This window comes from Ruditapes philippinarum, unplaced genomic scaffold (assembly GCF_026571515.1).
Source record: "Ruditapes philippinarum isolate M1 unplaced genomic scaffold, ASM2657151v2 ctg1449_1_1_1_1, whole genome shotgun sequence".
Lineage (NCBI taxonomy): Eukaryota > Metazoa > Mollusca > Bivalvia > Venerida > Veneridae > Ruditapes > Ruditapes philippinarum.
The window spans coordinates 106,711-126,342 of NW_026860997.1; the positions used below are offsets into that span (position 1 = coordinate 106,711).

At 32.7% G+C, this 19,632-nt stretch overlaps 1 protein-coding gene across 3 annotated transcripts in view; it reads left to right on the top strand.

Annotated features, from left to right (window-relative positions):
- The window catches only part of LOC132714163 (death domain-containing protein 1-like), a 42,104-nt gene extending 25,730 nt beyond the window's left edge, over positions 1 to 16,374 (top strand). For 2 of the 3 annotated variants that reach the window (XM_060696947.1, XM_060696946.1), the window contains exons 3-18: positions 4,076 to 4,284; positions 4,570 to 4,742; positions 5,203 to 5,392; positions 6,409 to 6,549; positions 7,060 to 7,242; positions 7,571 to 7,699; positions 8,252 to 8,344; positions 8,888 to 9,044; positions 9,547 to 9,673; positions 9,819 to 9,932; positions 10,292 to 10,403; positions 10,725 to 10,907; positions 11,291 to 11,419; positions 11,999 to 12,121; positions 12,604 to 12,744; positions 13,693 to 16,374. In XM_060696947.1, coding sequence (XP_060552930.1) covers positions 4,076 to 4,284; positions 4,570 to 4,742; positions 5,203 to 5,392; positions 6,409 to 6,549; positions 7,060 to 7,242; positions 7,571 to 7,699; positions 8,252 to 8,344; positions 8,888 to 9,044; positions 9,547 to 9,673; positions 9,819 to 9,932; positions 10,292 to 10,403; positions 10,725 to 10,907; positions 11,291 to 11,419; positions 11,999 to 12,121; positions 12,604 to 12,744; positions 13,693 to 13,797 — 2,309 coding nt within the window. In that variant the 3' untranslated portion in view covers positions 13,798 to 16,374. Of the gene's footprint in view, positions 1 to 2,129; positions 2,280 to 4,075; positions 4,285 to 4,569; positions 4,743 to 5,202; positions 5,393 to 6,408; positions 6,550 to 7,059; positions 7,243 to 7,570; positions 7,700 to 8,251; positions 8,345 to 8,887; positions 9,045 to 9,546; positions 9,674 to 9,818; positions 9,933 to 10,291; positions 10,404 to 10,724; positions 10,908 to 11,290; positions 11,420 to 11,998; positions 12,122 to 12,603; positions 12,745 to 13,692 lie in introns of those variants that run through there. The other variant, XM_060696948.1, reaches the window with a different exon arrangement.
- The last annotated feature ends 3,258 nt before the right edge of the window (positions 16,375 to 19,632 follow it).

Sequence of the window (19,632 nt, forward strand, 5' to 3'; positions counted from 1 at the left end):
GCTAAAATCAATTAAATTAGAGAGATCTAAAAGTCGGTCAATAAAAAACTGAGAGTAACTCGTGTTTGTGTGTACAAAATTGTCATTTGTCCTCACTTGAAAATCATTTAACAAATAAAGACGTGTTTACTTTTATCAAAGGGGAATGTATGAAGGTTACACTTGACAAATATTTGCAAGGAATCACTTCGGTAGCTGAACGACCTTTTGTTGTTAAGAAGGTTACCTCATATAGTACATAAACAGTCACGTGACATGTACTTTTTGATATTCAGATAGGAGTAAATTTTCAGATATTAAATTTTATATTTTTTTATCTAGTTTTTTTTTTGTTTTAATTATTTGTAATTTTAACTGCAATAATCTAAGCATAATCTGAATGTTGAGTTGCAATTCTATTCAAGAATTTTATGTTACACATATTTTTCTGAACTTCAATTTTTTGTTATTCAGAAAATGGGGAAAGGAAATAATTCTAGGAAATAAAGATACAATAATTCTATATTGATGTTCAATATAATGCATAACAAAACAAGTTCGAGACTTAAGTTATGTTCTACTAAATATGTATTATTATGTCTTAAGTTGAACGCAGTTACCAATCTGTTTATAGGTACACACATTGGTGTCCGGACTGTAACTTTGTCATGCATGGACGGGTTTCTCAATAACCTAGCAGATATGTCTACCACACCAAGACTACATGTCGTTACCAAGACCCATGTCTCTACCTCCAAGGTCAAGGTTACACTTATAGTTTGACGGTACTCATTCTCTGAAGAAAAGTTTGAAAGTACACATTTGTGTCCTGACTGTAACTTTGTCCCGCACTGAAGGATATTAAAATAACTATGTCTACCACATCGCGTACAAGATCCAGGTCCCTACCACCATGAATAGCACTTCATTTCACAAGAACAATATTAAGCATTCTCTTTTCTTTTTATAATACCTCTCTGCAATACTTACGCAACCTTTTCCGGAACATTCTTCACGTTTGTTGTTATATATTCATTTTTCCAAAAATGTGCTGGAAAGTTTTTCCGTGAGGTTAAAGGTTGAACACCACTTGATAGTTTCAATATCCAATGTAAGGGTTGAACACTGCAAAAACTGTCTTTAGTATCAATATATGAAAAACAAATCTGCAAACCTTGAATTTGTTAGTATGCATCATACCGACATACAACATTTGTTTAAGGTTTTTTATTCAAAATGAAACCGAGAGGACTTGAAATAAACAAAGAAAAAGATTTTTTTTTAAATCGGTGTCATATAATTATATACATTCACGCACCATGCAGTAACCAATGTCCGTTTTAAACATAAAAATATATGTCACAGATTTCGTATTAAGCCTGGTTTCGGATACATATCCCAAATAGACCAAATTCTGTAACATAAGAAACAAGAAAGTAAGATAATGGTAGTGAACTTAGGTATAAAGGACCAAAAAATAATCTAAACGTTAATCTCACAAAGACATAATTATTTACCAATTGGAATCAAACCATCTTCGATCATTGACCCCCACCCCTTTCTTAATTTTGATTTACTTTAACAAGCCACTTCTTTTCACTTAAAATACTATAATGCGCATGTGCATTAAAGGCTAATCCTAAATATAGTTTACTTTGGTCTTTGCCTTACAAACACTGGCTTAAATGTATAATTAGATATAGGTCAGTCAACTCAAAATCAAAGCAATTGAAAGGCACCGACCCTCTGATTTATAGTAATTTATTGCCTTTATTAAATACATGACATCAGATTGGTGTGACCTACATGTTTTGGACAAAGATAAAAATGTTTACGACATACCGTTTTACGTTCGCAATTACTTATCGGCCAACACTTTTGACAAATTAGTTTGTAAATAAAGAATTGGGTATAAATATAACCAGTCTTGTATCAACTTCAATATTATATCAAAAACATCTCCGTAAGATTCAAAACAAGTCTGAAAAAATATATACGCGACAAGAAAGAGGCTGTAACTCTTTGATCATAAAGGGGCATAATTAGAAATTTGTGAAAACCAGTTTTCGATTGAGAAAAATAAATGTACGACTGAAAGAAGATTTCAATTTTTATTCTTTAAAAATATCCAGTGTTTTATCTAGGAAATCAGTTTTGTGCAAGTAATTGGTCAAAACGTAAGGAATATTCAGACATGTTCAATTCAGACGGATTAAATTACGCTATGCACAGGATAATTCCGGCGGACATTCCTTTCAAGGAGGACAAAAGACGTAAAATCAGCTGGGGTTATCCGTACTGTAAGCTAAAGTTTCTTTTAGAATGATTTTCACGTGTATTCACATTAAGAATTTTTTATTTTTGTATTCATTTTACTTCATTTCGAACATGTATTCATACGCGGTACAAATGATTATACCATAGATTATTCATCACAGCGTATGAAACATTGTACAATGATTTAATGTGAAATTTTCTTTATATTACTGTGCAGGGAAAATGTATTTTGTCCCTGTGCAGATTACGAGGGAAAAACACGCCATATCATTTTTGCACAGCGTTAAAAGAAATATATTTTCTAAAGCTAGATTATACAATAACTGAAAAGAACATAAATAAAAGGTTTGCATTATCATCGTTGTAACCCACAACCGGATAGAAAAGTAAGGAACTTCGCTCGTTTTATGTATCTTTATGTATGGTCTAACAGACGCGTCACGTAAGGCACGTGCTTGATAGCAGACGGCTGAATACAGAAAGTGTTTTGTATATTTGAACAACTTCGTTTTAAAACGAACGTTTTCATAACTTACGTACAGTTAATATAACAATCACTTCAAAACTGGCTCCATATTAAGCCTTTACTTTAAAAAACAAACAATAATTCAGTAGTTTTAACAGAGCTACACAATGTTCTTTAAAATCTTTAATTTATTTTTTTATCTTAAAGGGAATGAACACCAAAATTGCATAAAACCTAATGACAAATCATACATAAAATTAAGATATTGGCGTCTAGATTTTAGGACACTCAGTGTTTATAGAAGGAGCTTTATTGCTGTTATCAATTTTCCATTAAGCGTACGTAAATTACTGCCAGTGTATTAAAGACATACCCCGACGGAAACCAATTTTGTTCACTTTTCGGTTTTATAGCAATATGCTTATTTCCAGTAAAGTTCGGCACTTTCCGTATGTAGTATCATGCATGACCTATTTGGGAAGTTGACAAAAACGATTCTTGTTTCAGGGTGTGGCGTGGCTCAACCTCGGAAAAGTGTGCAAACTATAAAATAAATAAATGCAAATTATATTAAAGACATGATGTATGATAGAAAATATTTGTTCATGTCACAGATGCAACATCACAATCATGTATTCTATATCAAAACATTTAGGTTGACGATATATTTGTATTGCTTGTTCCTGCAAGAAAGCTTGATAAAAAATCAAGGTGCCACATCAAGGAAATGGGCCTATAAAAGAGGTGTCCCCATAAAAAACTTCCAAAGAAATTTTTAATATCAACCATATACAGCCCCCGCAATACTGATTAAAAATTAAAAATGCGTTTCCTAAATATTCCTTCATGTAAAAAAATAAATGGAAAAGGAAAGTTTTTTCTCAAACTCACCGCTACCCATTAGAAGTTCTGAAAGCATTTTTATTCTTTCATAATAAGGATCTACTTTTCATACAGAAAGATAAATAATGAAGTTTATTCAACGAAGAAGGTCATTCTTGGCCTTTAAAGTCAATAATGTAGAACTCGTTTCATCCAATTGTGTTTGTTTTATCACAAGAACCTAAAAGTTTGCACTGTTTAGCAATTTGATTTCCTTTAGAAATGAAAGTGTTTTCTTTGGTACTTTTTAAACTTGAATGTCAGGCTTATATAGTTATATTTTACAAGGTACGTTATAAAAGGATATTCAAGATAAAAGGATTTCTGCAATATCGGTAATTCGACATATATCCTCACTTGAGAAAGCGCCATCTGTTCCCGATATTTCTAAAATAAGTTGTTGTTTTTTTTGAGATATTTTTAAAAATAGTTTTTCCCGATATTTCTAAAAATTATTTGTTTTTTTTTCAGATGAGGATACACAGAGCATTGAAGAGCGGGAATTGAGAGAAAAGCTCGCTCGTCTCAATGCGCAGGTTGCTCAGGCAAACGCGGAATTAGCCGAAGCTTTACGATTGTCGGCGGAAACTGAACACACGGCTGTAGAGGCGCAGCTAGCAGCGGAACGAGCAAAAGAGGAGGCGAAGAATATTCAGGAGGAGATAGCTTTCAGAGAAAAGGTATGAGGTTCCTTCCATAATAATATTGCACCTTTCAGTAAGATACGGAGAGAGAAAAAAAGAAAAGAAAGAAATAATGATCAAGGAACTAAATCAGTGCTTTCCTATTTGTTAGTATGCTTTGCTGAATACATGTATAGATAAAAGAAAAAGAAAACTGAAACCAGGCTTTAGTTCTTGAACATTGTCGAAAACCTATACTGATGTAAAGAGAAGAACAAATAAGTACCACTTAAACATACCGACCTTTAGTTTGAGAATATAAATCAAGACTTTTTTCTCTAGGTTGAAGAAAGGAGGCGTGAACACGAAAAGAAGAAACAAGAAGAAGAGAGGCGGAAAATGGAGGAGCAAAGACTGCGGGAGGAGGAGATAATTCGGGAGAAGGAGGAGGAATGGAGGAGGAGGGAACACGGAGCGGAGAAAACTGTAGAGTGGGACACGTGGCCAACCTATGAGTATGACCTACTTTTTACCGAAATAACGCATTTTATGATGCACACAAAATATAGTTCCACAAAAATCAATTAGAATATCTATACATAGTTATTGTTATTAGTTTAATAAACTAAAGTAAGCATCGAGTACAGTATATGTTTTTTTCTTGGGGTATCAATAAATGTAATGGAAAATTATGTTGAATGCATTCATCGGTTTAGGAATGAATAACTATACTTTAATGTTTTATGACTTGATGATTTCTTACTAAATAAACTAAGAGTCAGGTTGTTGCTTAAGGTTTGTAACGCCCGAGGTTAGCCAAAATCATATTTCCTGTTTCGGCGCCATATGACTTAAATTGTGTTGGTGCGCCGTAAAACCAAACCAACCAAACAAACAATCAAACGATTCAGGTTAAATGCATTTAAATAAAGAGTTTCCTTCAACTTATTTTTTTTTTTACTATCATTCGATCAGATATAAAGTGGATGACGACAGATTTGACGTTGGATGTATCATCCGAGCAGACCCGAATAAGTTTAACCGGAATGACGTCACGTGTACAGTTTTAGACCAGATGGAGAGTCCTGTACCGTTCTCGGAAAGCGAGGAATTAGTCAGTTTAATACTGCATCTCGAGTACAGGAATGCTGAAGAGAAACTTAAAGTAAGTGCCCTAACATTTTATAACATTCTAGATTTTGATTTTCAGTTGACCTTTAAATGTCCGATTTAGAACATAAGAAACATTCTTTTTTCTGAAACTGTCTTTTTTTTCAGAAATCTATTTAAAATCCGACGTTTAGTATGGCGGCATAGCCGAGTAGTTATTTTGTCAGACTAGAAATCTAAGGACATGTTGCCAAGTGGGTTCAAACCCCTTCACAGATAAGACGTTGTTTCCGCGAGGAAGAAACTAATTTACACTAATTGCTCAGTTGGTCCCAGAAACGGATATCATGAGTGCGTCTATAAGCCCATAGAAATCTAGCTTCATACATAATTGAACTAAAATACATTTCTGTATGAACAAATATCCGACGTCAAGATGTCGGCTGATAATCTTTTTACATAACATAACATAACATAACATAATATAACATAACATAACATAATATAACACATAACATAACATAATATAACATAACATAACATAACATAACATAACATAACATAACATTACATTACATTACATTACATTACATTACATTACATAACATAACATAACATAACATAAACATAACATAACATAATAACAACATAACATAACATACCATAACATAACATAACATAACATAACATAACATAACATAACATAACATAACATAACATAACATAACATAACATAACATAACATAACATAACATAACATAACATTACATTACATTACATTACAATACATTACATTACATTACAATACATTACATTACATTACAGATGTAGCAAAATGTAAACAAAATAATATTTTGACTTCCGTACAAAATATCAAATCACAAATCTGTTAAATGACAAAAAGCAACAGATGAAGAAGATGCCTTAGGCATTTGGCCAATGAGTAACTTTTGGAAACTATAGAAAATACATGTATACCAAAAATAAAATGCATTTGAGGAATATCAATAAAAATTTCTGAAGCACATAAATAGGCCTTTAAGAATTGGTGATTTTTGTTTTTGTTTCTAGGATAAAGTAATCGTCTGCGTCCCATACAGTTCATCAAAACAGTCACATGGTCATAATTCTAAAGAGGCCGTGGTGAAAATTGAGAAAGACGGTCACTGGGTGTGCCTGGAAACTAAGGAGGAAGTACTCGACGGGTATAAGGTTAGTGGATGATATATACAATTATAAACCAATGTGGAATGCAATACTGATGTTTATTTACCACCTGGCACATGGTATTTCGTTTAGTATTGCCCGGAACATGTATATGAAATAAGCCATGTTATTATAGTACTATATTATTAAACTCTCGACATACCTGAATGATATCTACTTTTCACAAATATTTTAGAGCGAATAACTTAGAACACTTATTTGTTTGCTGTCACACACAGGCCAATCTTATATAAAATTATAGCCACCCTTAGTATCAAATCAAATTTGAATAACTTACATGTATATATAAATGATATTACTTCTAAAGATGAAACTATTTTTGTGTTCGAAAGGATACTTATTCAGTCGGCAGTTCTTCGGTATACACGAAAGTAGTTCACGGCAGATTGTTCAGCTAAATTTTAGTGGCTGAAAATTACAATAAATCTTGTGAGATCTGACCTTGCTCTATCAGAAGAACCTGTTGTACATGTATATATCGTATTCTACTTTCAGGATACAAAGTTTGCGGCTGCGGAGACAAGATCACTTGGTCGAATGGCAGTTTTCAGTCGCCTGAAAAGAGATTACGCAACACTCTCCAAGAAAGGCGGGAAAGTGACGTCATCTTACGATCAGCGAATCAGCTTGACCGTACCAAAAGATTGTATACACGGAAAAGATCATATTTTAATGGAGGTATGATTAGTTGTTCTGAAAAGTAAATACTTTTATCGGCAGACTTTAAAAAGAGAGCGTTACAATGCTTACCGGAATACTAGTTCGTTTTGATAAAAGAATGAGACATTCTAACCCTCGAATTACCAGTTCTGTCGGGAACGAACCATACGAGAAAAGAAATACGAATATTGTTACTTCTCTTCCTTTAAAGGGAAAACCCCTTTTATTTTAAATTATAGAAAATATTTATAATTTTATTTTAAGCCCTTGTAAAATCTGAAATATTTTTCAGCTTCTTCGATAATCCAAATAATTTCAGTAAGCATTCAAATATTTCAATTAACAGGTTCAGCCGATAGATTCCTCGTCAGTGAATGACCTTAAGAACCGGAGTAAGACTTGCAAAGGCCTCCTTAACTCCAGCCCTATTATTCACATGGAGTTCGAGTCCGCGGAATTCAAAAAACCAGTCACGGTGAGTCTCCAAAGTTATGGAAAAACATATCCACTTGATTTTCTTTACTCATAGTTGTAGAACCTATGTTTAAGACTGCTCCCGAAAAAGAGCATACATGTATATAAAATTGGTTTAAAGTTGTAGACAATATGGTACATATTGAAAGTATTGGTGGCTCGGTTTTATCTATGGCAAAATATTAATATAATATGCCAGGTTTCGGTGTAGCCTACTCATAGGATGTGGTGGTTATTGCATGTTGCCGATCATACCTACCTTCATCAAGAATTAGTTTTAGCAGAATTTAAGAAATTATCATTTACCATTGAAAATAATAATATATTGGTAAAACAGAACAAAAAAATCTGCCGCCAGTGTGAATATTCATTATTCGGAAATCACGGAAGCGTAACTGCTTTATTTCCTGCTAGTTTACATGGCGAGCGGCTTATAATCGTCTCAGGCCTAAGCTATGCCTTCCTTAAATGTGCCGTTTTTTTCCTGCAACTTATTTATATACTTTGACTATAAAATGTTCATGGTACTAAGATGTGTATTTTCCAAATCCAGGTAACAGTTCCTTGCCCTCCAAATCCAATAAAAGCTAAGAAAATAGCAGCCATGAGAAAAGCTAAAGAAGATAAGATGAACAACCCACCAAAGGTAAATGGATTTTCGAAATTTAAAAAAGACTTACTCGTAAATAGTTTCAAGTGCGCGCAGTTTTAGGCAGGGTTCAATCATTTTTCCTACCTTATTATGGTATGTCCAATGAATTTTCTGCGTCGCGTGAGATCTTTGGTCACAACTCGTTAAATTCTACAGTTTGCTTGAATTTTGGTACAAGTAAACTAAATTAAGTTTTATGGAATTAAACAAAAAATAACAGCAACACAAAAAATTACAAAATGTAAAATAAATAAAAAATAAATGAATAAAAAAAGTAAAGAAATACGACTACGGCCAGTATCTATTGCAAGTAATTCTGTCGGGGATTTGATCGAAAACAATAATTTGTCTGGAAAAAACATTAGGTTAAAAACGTCTGCAATATCTTTTCAAAGGAGGATATTGCAACAACTTAGAAAAATGTCGTCTGCCGGGATCTAGTTATACTATTTACACTTAGTTATTATAATTAACGTACAGTTTAGATATATTTCATCCGGCAATGTGTGTAATGTATTGCCTTATTGTTTATCATAGGTGCATATATTATTACCTCACGAGATAGAAGCGATGGAGAAGGAGAAACAAAAGTCAAAGTTACAGAGAATGCAGGAACAGCTAGCAGCAGACGAGAACAAAGTTGACGAGCCGAAACCCACTAAATGGTATATGGGCGACTATGCCAACAACGAAGGTATGGCTGAAAATTTTGGGTATATGAAAGTACCAAAATTCGACTGTTAACATGAGGAATATGTCAGTTATTGATTTAAATGTTGACGTACATAAATGTGTAAAAATAATTTCTGAAATTAAATAAATAGCATTTGATTTTTCAGAAATATGTAAGTAATGGTAGAAAGGTCAACGTGTATGTAAAATACAAAAAGTACACCATATTTTTTTTGCTCATTGAGGTACTTACAAACAAAGAAACAATACTTTGCATAAAATCAAGTATTGAACATGAATAATGTACATAATATTAATGTACATTGAATCTGACATTCAGAGAAATTATTGTGAGTACATTAGTCAAAATAAAATGCAGCGTACATTTATCAAAGGAAAAACAACACAACTATACAGTGTACATTAAATTCGACATGGAAAGAATTCATCCTGCACATTACACCAATATATATTAGAAAGTATAGTGTACATATATTATAAACTTTTTGAACATTGTTTTACAGATGATGAAAATGATAACTTATACCTAATAAGCGCCCAGGGGAACAAATGGTCACCGGTCGAGAACGTGAACATTATGCAGGTGAAACTGGACCTTCTTCAGTTTGAGCTTGACAAACCACTAGAAAAGTAAGAAGAGTTCACTTTTTATGTAGAAGATTATAAAATCTAATGGGGTTTAGTAATCGGTTAGGATTTTCATTTTAAAATTGAGTTATTGTAAAATGTCAATTGTGGAATATGATGCAAGTTTGATTTAATTATTGTCTTTCAGATTTATGGTTTTGCGTACGAAGACAAACGTGCACGAAGACACAGTTGGTACCATGGCAACAGAAATGTCAAATCTGCTCTCGCAAAAATTCGTACAAGTTATTCTTAAACAGAAGTAATGATTAAATCTTAATATTTCAATTCTTTACTCCACATATCAATAATTTTATTTTTAAATTTAAATTCAACACGGACGTTGTGATGAAAGTAATATACATACATTTACCCCACTTATTTATTGTCAGCGTGAAACTCAATCCAGCCTACATGCTTTCGGTCAACGGAGTATAATTTTCAAATACATGGAGAAAATGATAGCATGATTCTTTAATTTTCAGCTTTGTTAATCCTTGTTTGTACATGTAAATTATTATCGTCCAAAAACACTGAATGTGAAAATCATTTCGATATTATAAGATTTGTTTAAATTAAGTATGACACCGTTACTAATTTTAACTTTCAACGATCCTGCAGGAATGATGACCCGTTTGACACAGTGATGTCGGTTGTTCCTCAATCAAAAACAGATAAAACTCTGAAGGACTTGTCAAAAGAGGGATACGACGACGGACCGGAACCAAGTCCGGTATTGTAAATTTTAAATGCATTTTCATAGAATTTAACACAACCAATTTTAAGATATAGTCAATATACCCAGTATAACAGGTTTCTTCCGTTGTAACTTTTAAAAATTCAGCTTTAAATACCCTTTTATTTTGTAGATTTGAATGTTACTGTTTGCCGACTGCCTGACAAAGATTCAAATATTTAGTAGATTGGTATTATTTGCACTGATACTTATTGATATTGATTATCGATTAGTTGAAGCATATATGTAGCTCACTATTTCTGTCTTACTATATGCATGTAAAATAAGATTGATTTTATGAATAATTTTCACTCGTAGGTTCTGAGTATAAACGAAGGGGATGTAATTGAAGTTTGTTTCCGTGGAAACGTAAAGAACAAAGATGCAGAAGGGATACAGTTTGTGTATAACTCAAATCTAAAGTCAGAAACCGAATTCTACGCATGTGAAGTGGACAAATATCTTCAGAAAAATTTCCCTGTATACAGAGGAGTTGTTGAGGTTGTCATAGTTTCTTTTTAATATTCCGTTTTTTTGGCGTTCTTTAGAGAATATGTATTTTTCTCTATTTTGAATTTGCTTTTAATGTCTTTTATTGTCAAATAATGCTTTATCTCAAATTTGATATTAAAGTTTAAAGAACATTTTTACTGTTGTGTCGGTAATAGCTCGCCCAGTATCGGGTATGTCGTCATTTCCGCATCTAATGTTTATCTGAAAAGCGACTGAGTGACAAGACGTTTTTCTTTTTGCTTCTGGTTACATAAACGATTATTCAATTTGTATTGTACACGGAAATTCACAAATTATGCCGAATTATTCTAATTTTACCTTTATTTGCCTTATCACTGAATCAGTAAATATGCTTTAATTAAATTCACCAGGTTTACCGGAAGTACAAAGTAAAGAATACAACACGTAGAAAGCGTCGTGATTCGTCAGACGACCAGGACGAGCCTCCATTTGAAATCAAGAAGGAGCTCATGTGTGAACTGGCTATAAATATACCCAAGGTTTGTGAATGGGTTATTCACTTAATAACCAGATTAAGATTATTTGTAGAAACCAACCTATGGTAATGAAGAATATTAAAACAGGATTTATATTATTCTTATTGTTTTTAATGCAACTGGGGGTTTAATTACAACAACAGCAACAACAACAACAAAAAACAACAACAACAACAAAAAACTACTCTTTTGTAATGAAGTACTGAACAACTAACTAGTATAGGATGAGTCCTATATCAGTGCTATAAAAATAGGGTTTTTCATTGAAATGCTTTATTTTTGTAGGGGATACTCATTTGAACTTTATGGATGACGATAATTTACCTACGATACCGACTAGTTCCTTTGTCAGTCAAACACTGAAAGAAAATATGTTGTACACGCCAAAGTGGCAATATATTTCAATATACATTGACTTTATCTATTACACGATAACTGAGCATATGAAAACTAATTTCATCCTCCTATTTGATATAAACAAGCACTTTTGATAATTATTGTGTTGTTTTGTTTTTTAAAAAGATTTTCCTCAAAATTTTCTACGTCATTAAATCGTAATGAGTGAATGTTTTCTAATTATAGTATCACGTGGAACAGAATACCACGGTGGTGCGGGCACCTGTTACTATACATAACACGTCAGATGCTGTTAATGAGGACATGCTAAGATTCTTAGCCGAGGAGCTAGGGGACGAGTGGAAAATGGTAAACTACATAACACAATTATACATAATAGAAAGAGAAACTTTATATAAAACCCAATGTAAATTATAGGCATTTTAAAAATTAGGTTTCTTTGTCATATTGGTCAAGAACTATAATCGCTGAAATCGCTGACCTGTTCCAAAGCTTAAATGAGCTTTCTAAAACAGTTTTCTATTTGTCTGTACGTGTTTAGCAAAACAATAGTTAACGTTTTGAATGTGTTTGGTTAATCATATATTTATCTAAAATATAAACACCATTCTCAGAATAACCTTACATTCAGTTGTTTAGTTGTCCAGTTCGTATTTAATTATTGTATTGAGAATTATCTTATTCTCAAAATGCCTGTATTGTCATTATCCGTTAACCACGTGACATATTTTTCAAGATACAGTAACTTTAACACGAAGCTTAGATAATTTATCATATTTTTAGTATACCAGTAATTTTATCATTCGCAAACCACGTGTCATATTTTGCAGGTTGCCAGTCATTTGGGCGTGAGTAAACCACGTGTACAAGCAATTATTAGAAACATGCAGTACGGGGATCAGAGTGACGCTGACGCTAGATTTGACATGTTGATGACGTGGCTTAAAAAGACACCAAAAGCTGTGGACAAGGTAATATTTGACTCTGGTTTTTGTAGCAGGGTAATTAAAGTCCATTTATAAGTCCCTAAATTTTGTTCTCAAAAACTTATTTTTTGTTTTGTATTATAGTTTCCGAAACGGCATTCAATGGCGATAAACTTCTTTGTGCCTTAAAAATTATTGTCATGAATATGCATGTTTTTATTCTTAATCTTAATTAAGTCTGAATGTGATTTATAATTGTCATTTTGCTATTAATATTCCAAAAAGGAACGATTTATTCATAAATAACGACGTTATGATATTTATAATTTATACAAGGGGGATATATATCTACAACTTTATTATATGATCTATAAATAGTCTTACAATGAGTTTCTTTGATTGGTTAAGATTCATTTTTTCGTAAAAAATAACTAGTTAATATCGGAGTATATTCACTATTTTTCCTTCAAAAAATAGATTTTCTGAGTATATTCATCGTTTTTCACTCTAAAAATAGATTTTCTGGAAAACTCTCAAATGACGCGTGCTATGACGTCACGTCACGACAAGTTTGTTTTTAACATTGGGCAACTCATAAGTAAACGTCAAATTAGTCTATTTTAGCTACTGTCCATACATTTTTAAGAATATTTCGAATGTGGCGTGACAATGCGCTCAAATGATGGAGACAAATGATAGAAAAAGTAGACAAGCTGAAAAATGTCGATTTCCGTCGTATTCAATTGCAGATTTGATATCCTATAAGCGATTTAATGATTATAAATAAAACAGACATGTACTTTTTACCTTGCTAATATGATTTGATATGTACATCATTTTTTGTCAGTACATGTCACATCATATTCACCAGCTTAAAAGTCCATATTTGTATAATATATTATTTTGCTGGTAATACACTAGCTATATATAAATCAAAAGGAGTTATTTACCGACAAATCATATATGGACATGCCATATTCATTTTGTTTCCAGGTTTCATGTTTGAGTAACGCCTTGTTGAAGAGTTCAAGAGGAGACCTGGCGGAAGAAGTTAGAGCACGTGACAGGGACTTCCGGGAGCATCACAGGGCTCGTTAGTTATCAGAATCAAACATAAACTCTCCTATATTAACTCTGTGAAAAATCCATTCCATGCAAACTTTTAAATCGAATCAATTAACTTCTATTTAGGACTTGTGTGTAATATAAATATAACGAAATAACATACAGTTACAATTTGGAATTAATGAATAGCTAAACTATATTGGAGCATAAGCCATAAACCACTTAAGGTACTTATTAGCTATTTGAGCTTGCAGGAAATAGACTATATAAATCCTCTGAATTTCAGAAGGTTTTTTTATTATCATCATTCAATTTAGTTCGAACGTATTTTAGTTTAAGCATATTTCATTGCCTTAAAGATCTGCTGAAGCGATTAAAAAACAACATTGTATTCATCAAAAAGAAATGGGTTACAACATTAGATAAGTCTTTTGAGTCAAACATTTCTTTTCTTACATCTATGTATTTTGGATGTCGAAAGAAATGGTTCATTTTGACGTCATGTTATGTAAATGACGTTTTTAAAAATGTAAAATATGCAAGTATTTATAACCGTAGATTAGTTTAGGCGTTAGGGTCATGCAATATGTATCTTATGTTCAAATGTTAACGTCTTTTGGTTATTTCGTCATTTATGTGACGTCATTTCTTTAAAGTCATATATTCAAATAACTACACATATAAGGTTTATAGGAAATATTTCAGTAAAGAAACACATTCCTTTTTTTAGGAATCAAGTACTAGTAGATAATTGTCCATATGTCAATTTTGTGCTTTTTTAATTTATCTTACAATTATAGAAAATAATTTTTTACATATATTTATTGATTTATTTTATTATTTATTTGACGTTTGATTTCTAAGAAAAACACAAAAAACGACTTGAAAGTAGGAACAAATGTAAACAGTGGTCATTTATCTAAAGGTAGATTCCAGTAATGTTAAACGTCGAAAATGTAAATAAATACAATTTAGGCCGGTGCTTGGGGGATGCTACACTGGTTAATTTCTCTTATGATCATACTGTGTCAAACTAATCTTATATTTGTACCTTTAAATTTTTATTTTCATAATTCACGAAGGATTTCTTTTTTTTAACAAAGGATTTTTTGTCTATATAAAAATGTCTTTATATAAATGTCATAGACAGATACATGTACAATATTTTACTATTTGCAGTGTTTTGTGAAATCTTATATGGACCTTTATTATATACGTGTATAACATATTCATAATTATTCGGGTATCTTTGAAATATACTGTATTATTTTACAATGTACATGAATTTATTTTCAATTTGTGATTCAGTCTATACTGTAACTGTGATATGTTGAAATAATATTTTTATATGAACAGACTTGGTAATTTTTTTATGGCCAAGCGAATGTTATTTATATATTTGTTTATTTACTTTCATTATATATATTGTATGTTAATGTGATTTATTTGTTGTTTTTTTTTGTTCCAGATAAATAAAACTTCGCCTACAAACAATTATAATGAAAATAACTTGATAAATTATAATTAAATCAATCTTATGTTCGCTCTGAAAGAGAAACATTAACTAAGAAAAGGATCAACTGTCTTGGGCTCTTTTTTTTTTTTTTATTTCTTTTCAAATTTTTGTGAGTTTGAAAACCAGGATAAAATAAAAAAAAGGTGCTGGCTTAGGCATTGTTTCTTTCTTTATTCTTTTTAACTACATATTGAAGTTTTTTCTTCATAACATAACCATATGACTGTTGTTGTATATTTTAGTTGCTTTCTATAATAGTATTATTGTTCGTCTTTCTAGACCATTAATTAAGTTTTACCGGTTTGACATATCTTCTATCCGTCCTCCTTTCCGTCCCTTTTCCGTCCAATTGTTCTTTTCCCGTCCTTTCATCACATACCCTTCTTATTTCTCATATTATCCCCATATACTGACTCACGTTTCAGATATTTTTGATTTCTACCACTGACCACTACCCTTTCGAGGGTTGGTGTCAAGGTCGTGTACACTTGGGGCTTAAAAATAGATAGTCGTATTTATAGGAGACGCTACGGGCCATCCGTTACTATTGAGGAAATTCCTGTTATCATATACGTATATTGTATAAGATTATAATATTTTATTATAGAAAAATTTCTAGATATAATATTTTATTATAGAAAAATTTCTAGACCTATCTGTGATATTTAGAACTGTAGAGCGTGTTTTAAAGTCTATACTCAAGAATGGCAAACATAAAAAATAGTTCGTGCATGAATACGGTTATCTTTCTTCTTTTCCGTCCGAAGTTCACACGTGTTTGTTGCACAGTAAGTGAACCAGATTTCTGATATGACATGTTTTGGTCATAAATTTAGTTTTTGTACATGCTTTTAAGTTTATATTTATATTTCTTTTCAGAAAATAGTAATGTAACTATTATATACACTACTTACGTTTCATTTTTTTTCAACACTACAATAAGACGTTTTTTTCTAAAAAAATTATTTCCCATACATATTTATATCTTGCATACATGTTCATGTGTTGTTTTTTAACATTTTTAGATGATAAACTGTATCATATTGTAAATAGTTGTGCTTTTATATATACTGCTATATTTAATTATAATCATAAATGAATAAAAAAAAAAGAAATATATTATTTTTCTTTTCTTTAAATGGTAAACCCCGCATAAACGTATACGTTTGTACAACGTACACTGGAAAAATATCTGCGCATATAGTAGTCAAAAACATTTACAATTTTCAGATGCTGCTAAACAATAAAAACAACTACAATAAACAGTGCATTTGTATCAATTAGTTATTTAGCAACGTCTTCAATTCTGAAGTTTACATTTGTATATGCCGTATTTGTTGCTTCCCCTTGTTTAAAGTGAAGTGACCAAAGTATTCACTGTTACACTGAAAGTTCCGTCTGGCCAAATTCGAAGCGTCCCTTAGGTACATACTCTTGCATGAAATTCAATTTATTGATGATTAGAAATTGGTATATTATATCATAAGAAACCCTTCTACCAAAGTGGTTAAAATTTGCACCTACTGCCAGGGAACACAGTCAAGCTGCTAAAGGAAAACGAAGCCCAGCTTTAGCCCCAGTGAATACAGTCAAGCTGACCACACCAACGGTCATAGGCCTTTACTAGTAGTTCTTTACGGAAAACCAAGCCCGTCTGTAGTCTCGGTGAATACAGAAAAGCTGACCAAACCCATGGTGATAGGTATTTATTCTAGTAGAACAACCGGGTCTAGTCTCACGGAATACAGTCAAGCTGACCAGACCCACAGTGATCGGCCTTTCTAGATATTATTAACGCATAACCCAGCCCAGTTCTACCTCAGGGATTACCGACAATCTGACCAAACCCACGTTGATAGGCCTTTCTAGTAGTTCTTAATGGAAAACTAGAGCCCGGTTCTATCCTCAAGGGAATACAGTGAATATTAACGAGCCCACGTTGATAGGCCTTTCTAGTAGATTTTAACCGAAAACCTGTCCGGTTCTATCCATAGGGAATACAGTGAATATTAACGAGCCCACAGTGATGTGCCTTTATAGTAGTTCTCAACAGAAAACCCAGCCCGTTTCTATCCTCAAGGGAATACAGTGAATATTAACGAGCCCACGGTGATAGGCCTTCCTAAGTTCTTAATGGAAAACTTAGCCCGGTTCAAGCCTCACGGAATGCAGTAAAGCGGAGCAACGAATGACCAAGCCCGGTTCTAGCCTAGAAGAATACTGTCAAGCTGACCTCACCCACGCAAATAGGCCTTTTTAGTTGCTCTTAACGGAAATTTTAGCCCGGTTATATCCTCGGGGAATACAGTCATGCTGACCAAACACATGATGATACGGATTTCTACTTGTTCATAACAGAAAACCAAACCCGTTTATAGCCTCACGAATACAGTCAAGCTAACCACTACCCCGGTGATAGGCCTTCTTAGTAGTTCTTATCGGAGAACCAATCCAGTTATAGCCTCACGGAATGCCTTCAAGCTGACTATACCCTAACGAAATACGATGAAAATAAGCAAACCCATGGTGATTGGCCTTCTTATAGTTCCTAACGAACAACCAAGCCCGTCTCCAGCCTTAGAGAGTCAAACTGACCAAACCCATTGTGGTAAGCCTTTTCTAGTATTTCTAAACGGAAAACTAAGCCCGGTTAAAGCCTTACGAAATACAGTCAAGCTGGTGAAACCCACGGTAATAAGCCTTTCTAGAAGCTCTTGACAGGAAACCAGGCTCGATTCTAGCCACCGGTAATACAGTCGTGCTGACCACACCCACTGTTATAGATGTTTCTTGTAATTCTGAACATATAACTTAGCCCGGTTCTAGCCTAAGAGAATACAGTAAGTCCAGCCGACCAAATCCACGGGATAGGCCTTTCTAGTTGCTTGTAACCGAACAGCAAGCCCAGTTCTATCCTCAGGGAATACGGTGAATATGAACAAAGCCGTTGTGAGTGGCCTTTCAAGTAGGTCTTCTCGAAAACCCCAACCAAGTTCTAGCATCGTCGTTGGTTTGTTCATATTCACTATATTCTCTAAGGATAGCACCGGGCTTTGTTTACGGTTAAAAGCTACTAGATAGGCGTATCATCGGGGTTTTGGTCAAGTTCATGGTATTCTCTGAGGATAAAACTGGGCTTTGTTTTTGGTTCAAATCTACTAGAAAGGAGTAGATCCGGGCTGGGTTTGTCGTTAAGATCTTCAGTAAAATCTCTCAATTAAGACCACCATCGGGACTCGACCAAAGGTGTCTTAATTGCAGGGTGGTATAAATTGTGGATATTCTTATCATTGATTGCATACTGTATGACCATGGTCGATTTTAGTCATTTTGAATGAACAAACAATATGTATCTTAGCCTAAATAAACAATATATGTTATAATATTTAATCAGATGAGAGCAAAACATTTTTCTGAAGAAAATTAACATTGAATTGCCTTTGGTCTGATTTCAATATCAATTATTATATAATGTACAAATTCACCTATCATATAAGCAATTATTTATTCGCAAAATAAATGTGCTGAAAGCAACATTTAACCACAGTAACTGTAAAATTTACTTTTACACCTAAGTTCATACAATAACCTTATAATTACAGTTTCTGACACCTTGTAAAGTCAATCCAAATTATCCAAATTATTATCCAAATCCTCTCAAAAGAAAAATACAAAATTTTGATTTGAAAGATAAATATTTTCAAAACGAACTTGTTTCCTAAATATTGAAAAATTCAGATTTTACACTGACGCGTTTTGTCCAAATGTGTAACACCCATTCTCAAGGCGGCGCATAATTTAGTTTTAGCCTGATTCACTCATATTTACAGCAACTTGTACAGTACATTATTTGTATACGGAAATAAGTTAACATTGTCTTTCCATTTGAAGAAAGTGTAAATAAAAATGTTTTGCAAATAAAAAGCCAGAAAATTAGAATTGGTCATGAAGTGTACAGATTATGTATGTAAATGTTTTGTATGTACTTGTGTCTTTATCGACGACTCGCAAAATAAATCGTGTGATTCCGCAGTAAATCATGCGTCTTTTTCAAAATCATTAAATACATAATTATAATTATACGAATGTACTTTTTTTGTAAAGAAATCGACACAAAACTCGATACCAAGACTTAAAATTATATAATAAAACATTAGTTCGTGTCATAAACTCTTTGTGAAAAAAAAAAATATTAAGAGTATAAACTTTTTATGCTCCCATTAAGGAGGGGGTATTGAGATTTGCCCTTGTCCATATATCTGTAATTCAGTATTAGCCATGGGTCAAATGATGCTGCATTGTACAAGCTCCATCTAGGAAAATGTTGACATCTTGTTGTTTCACAAGTAACG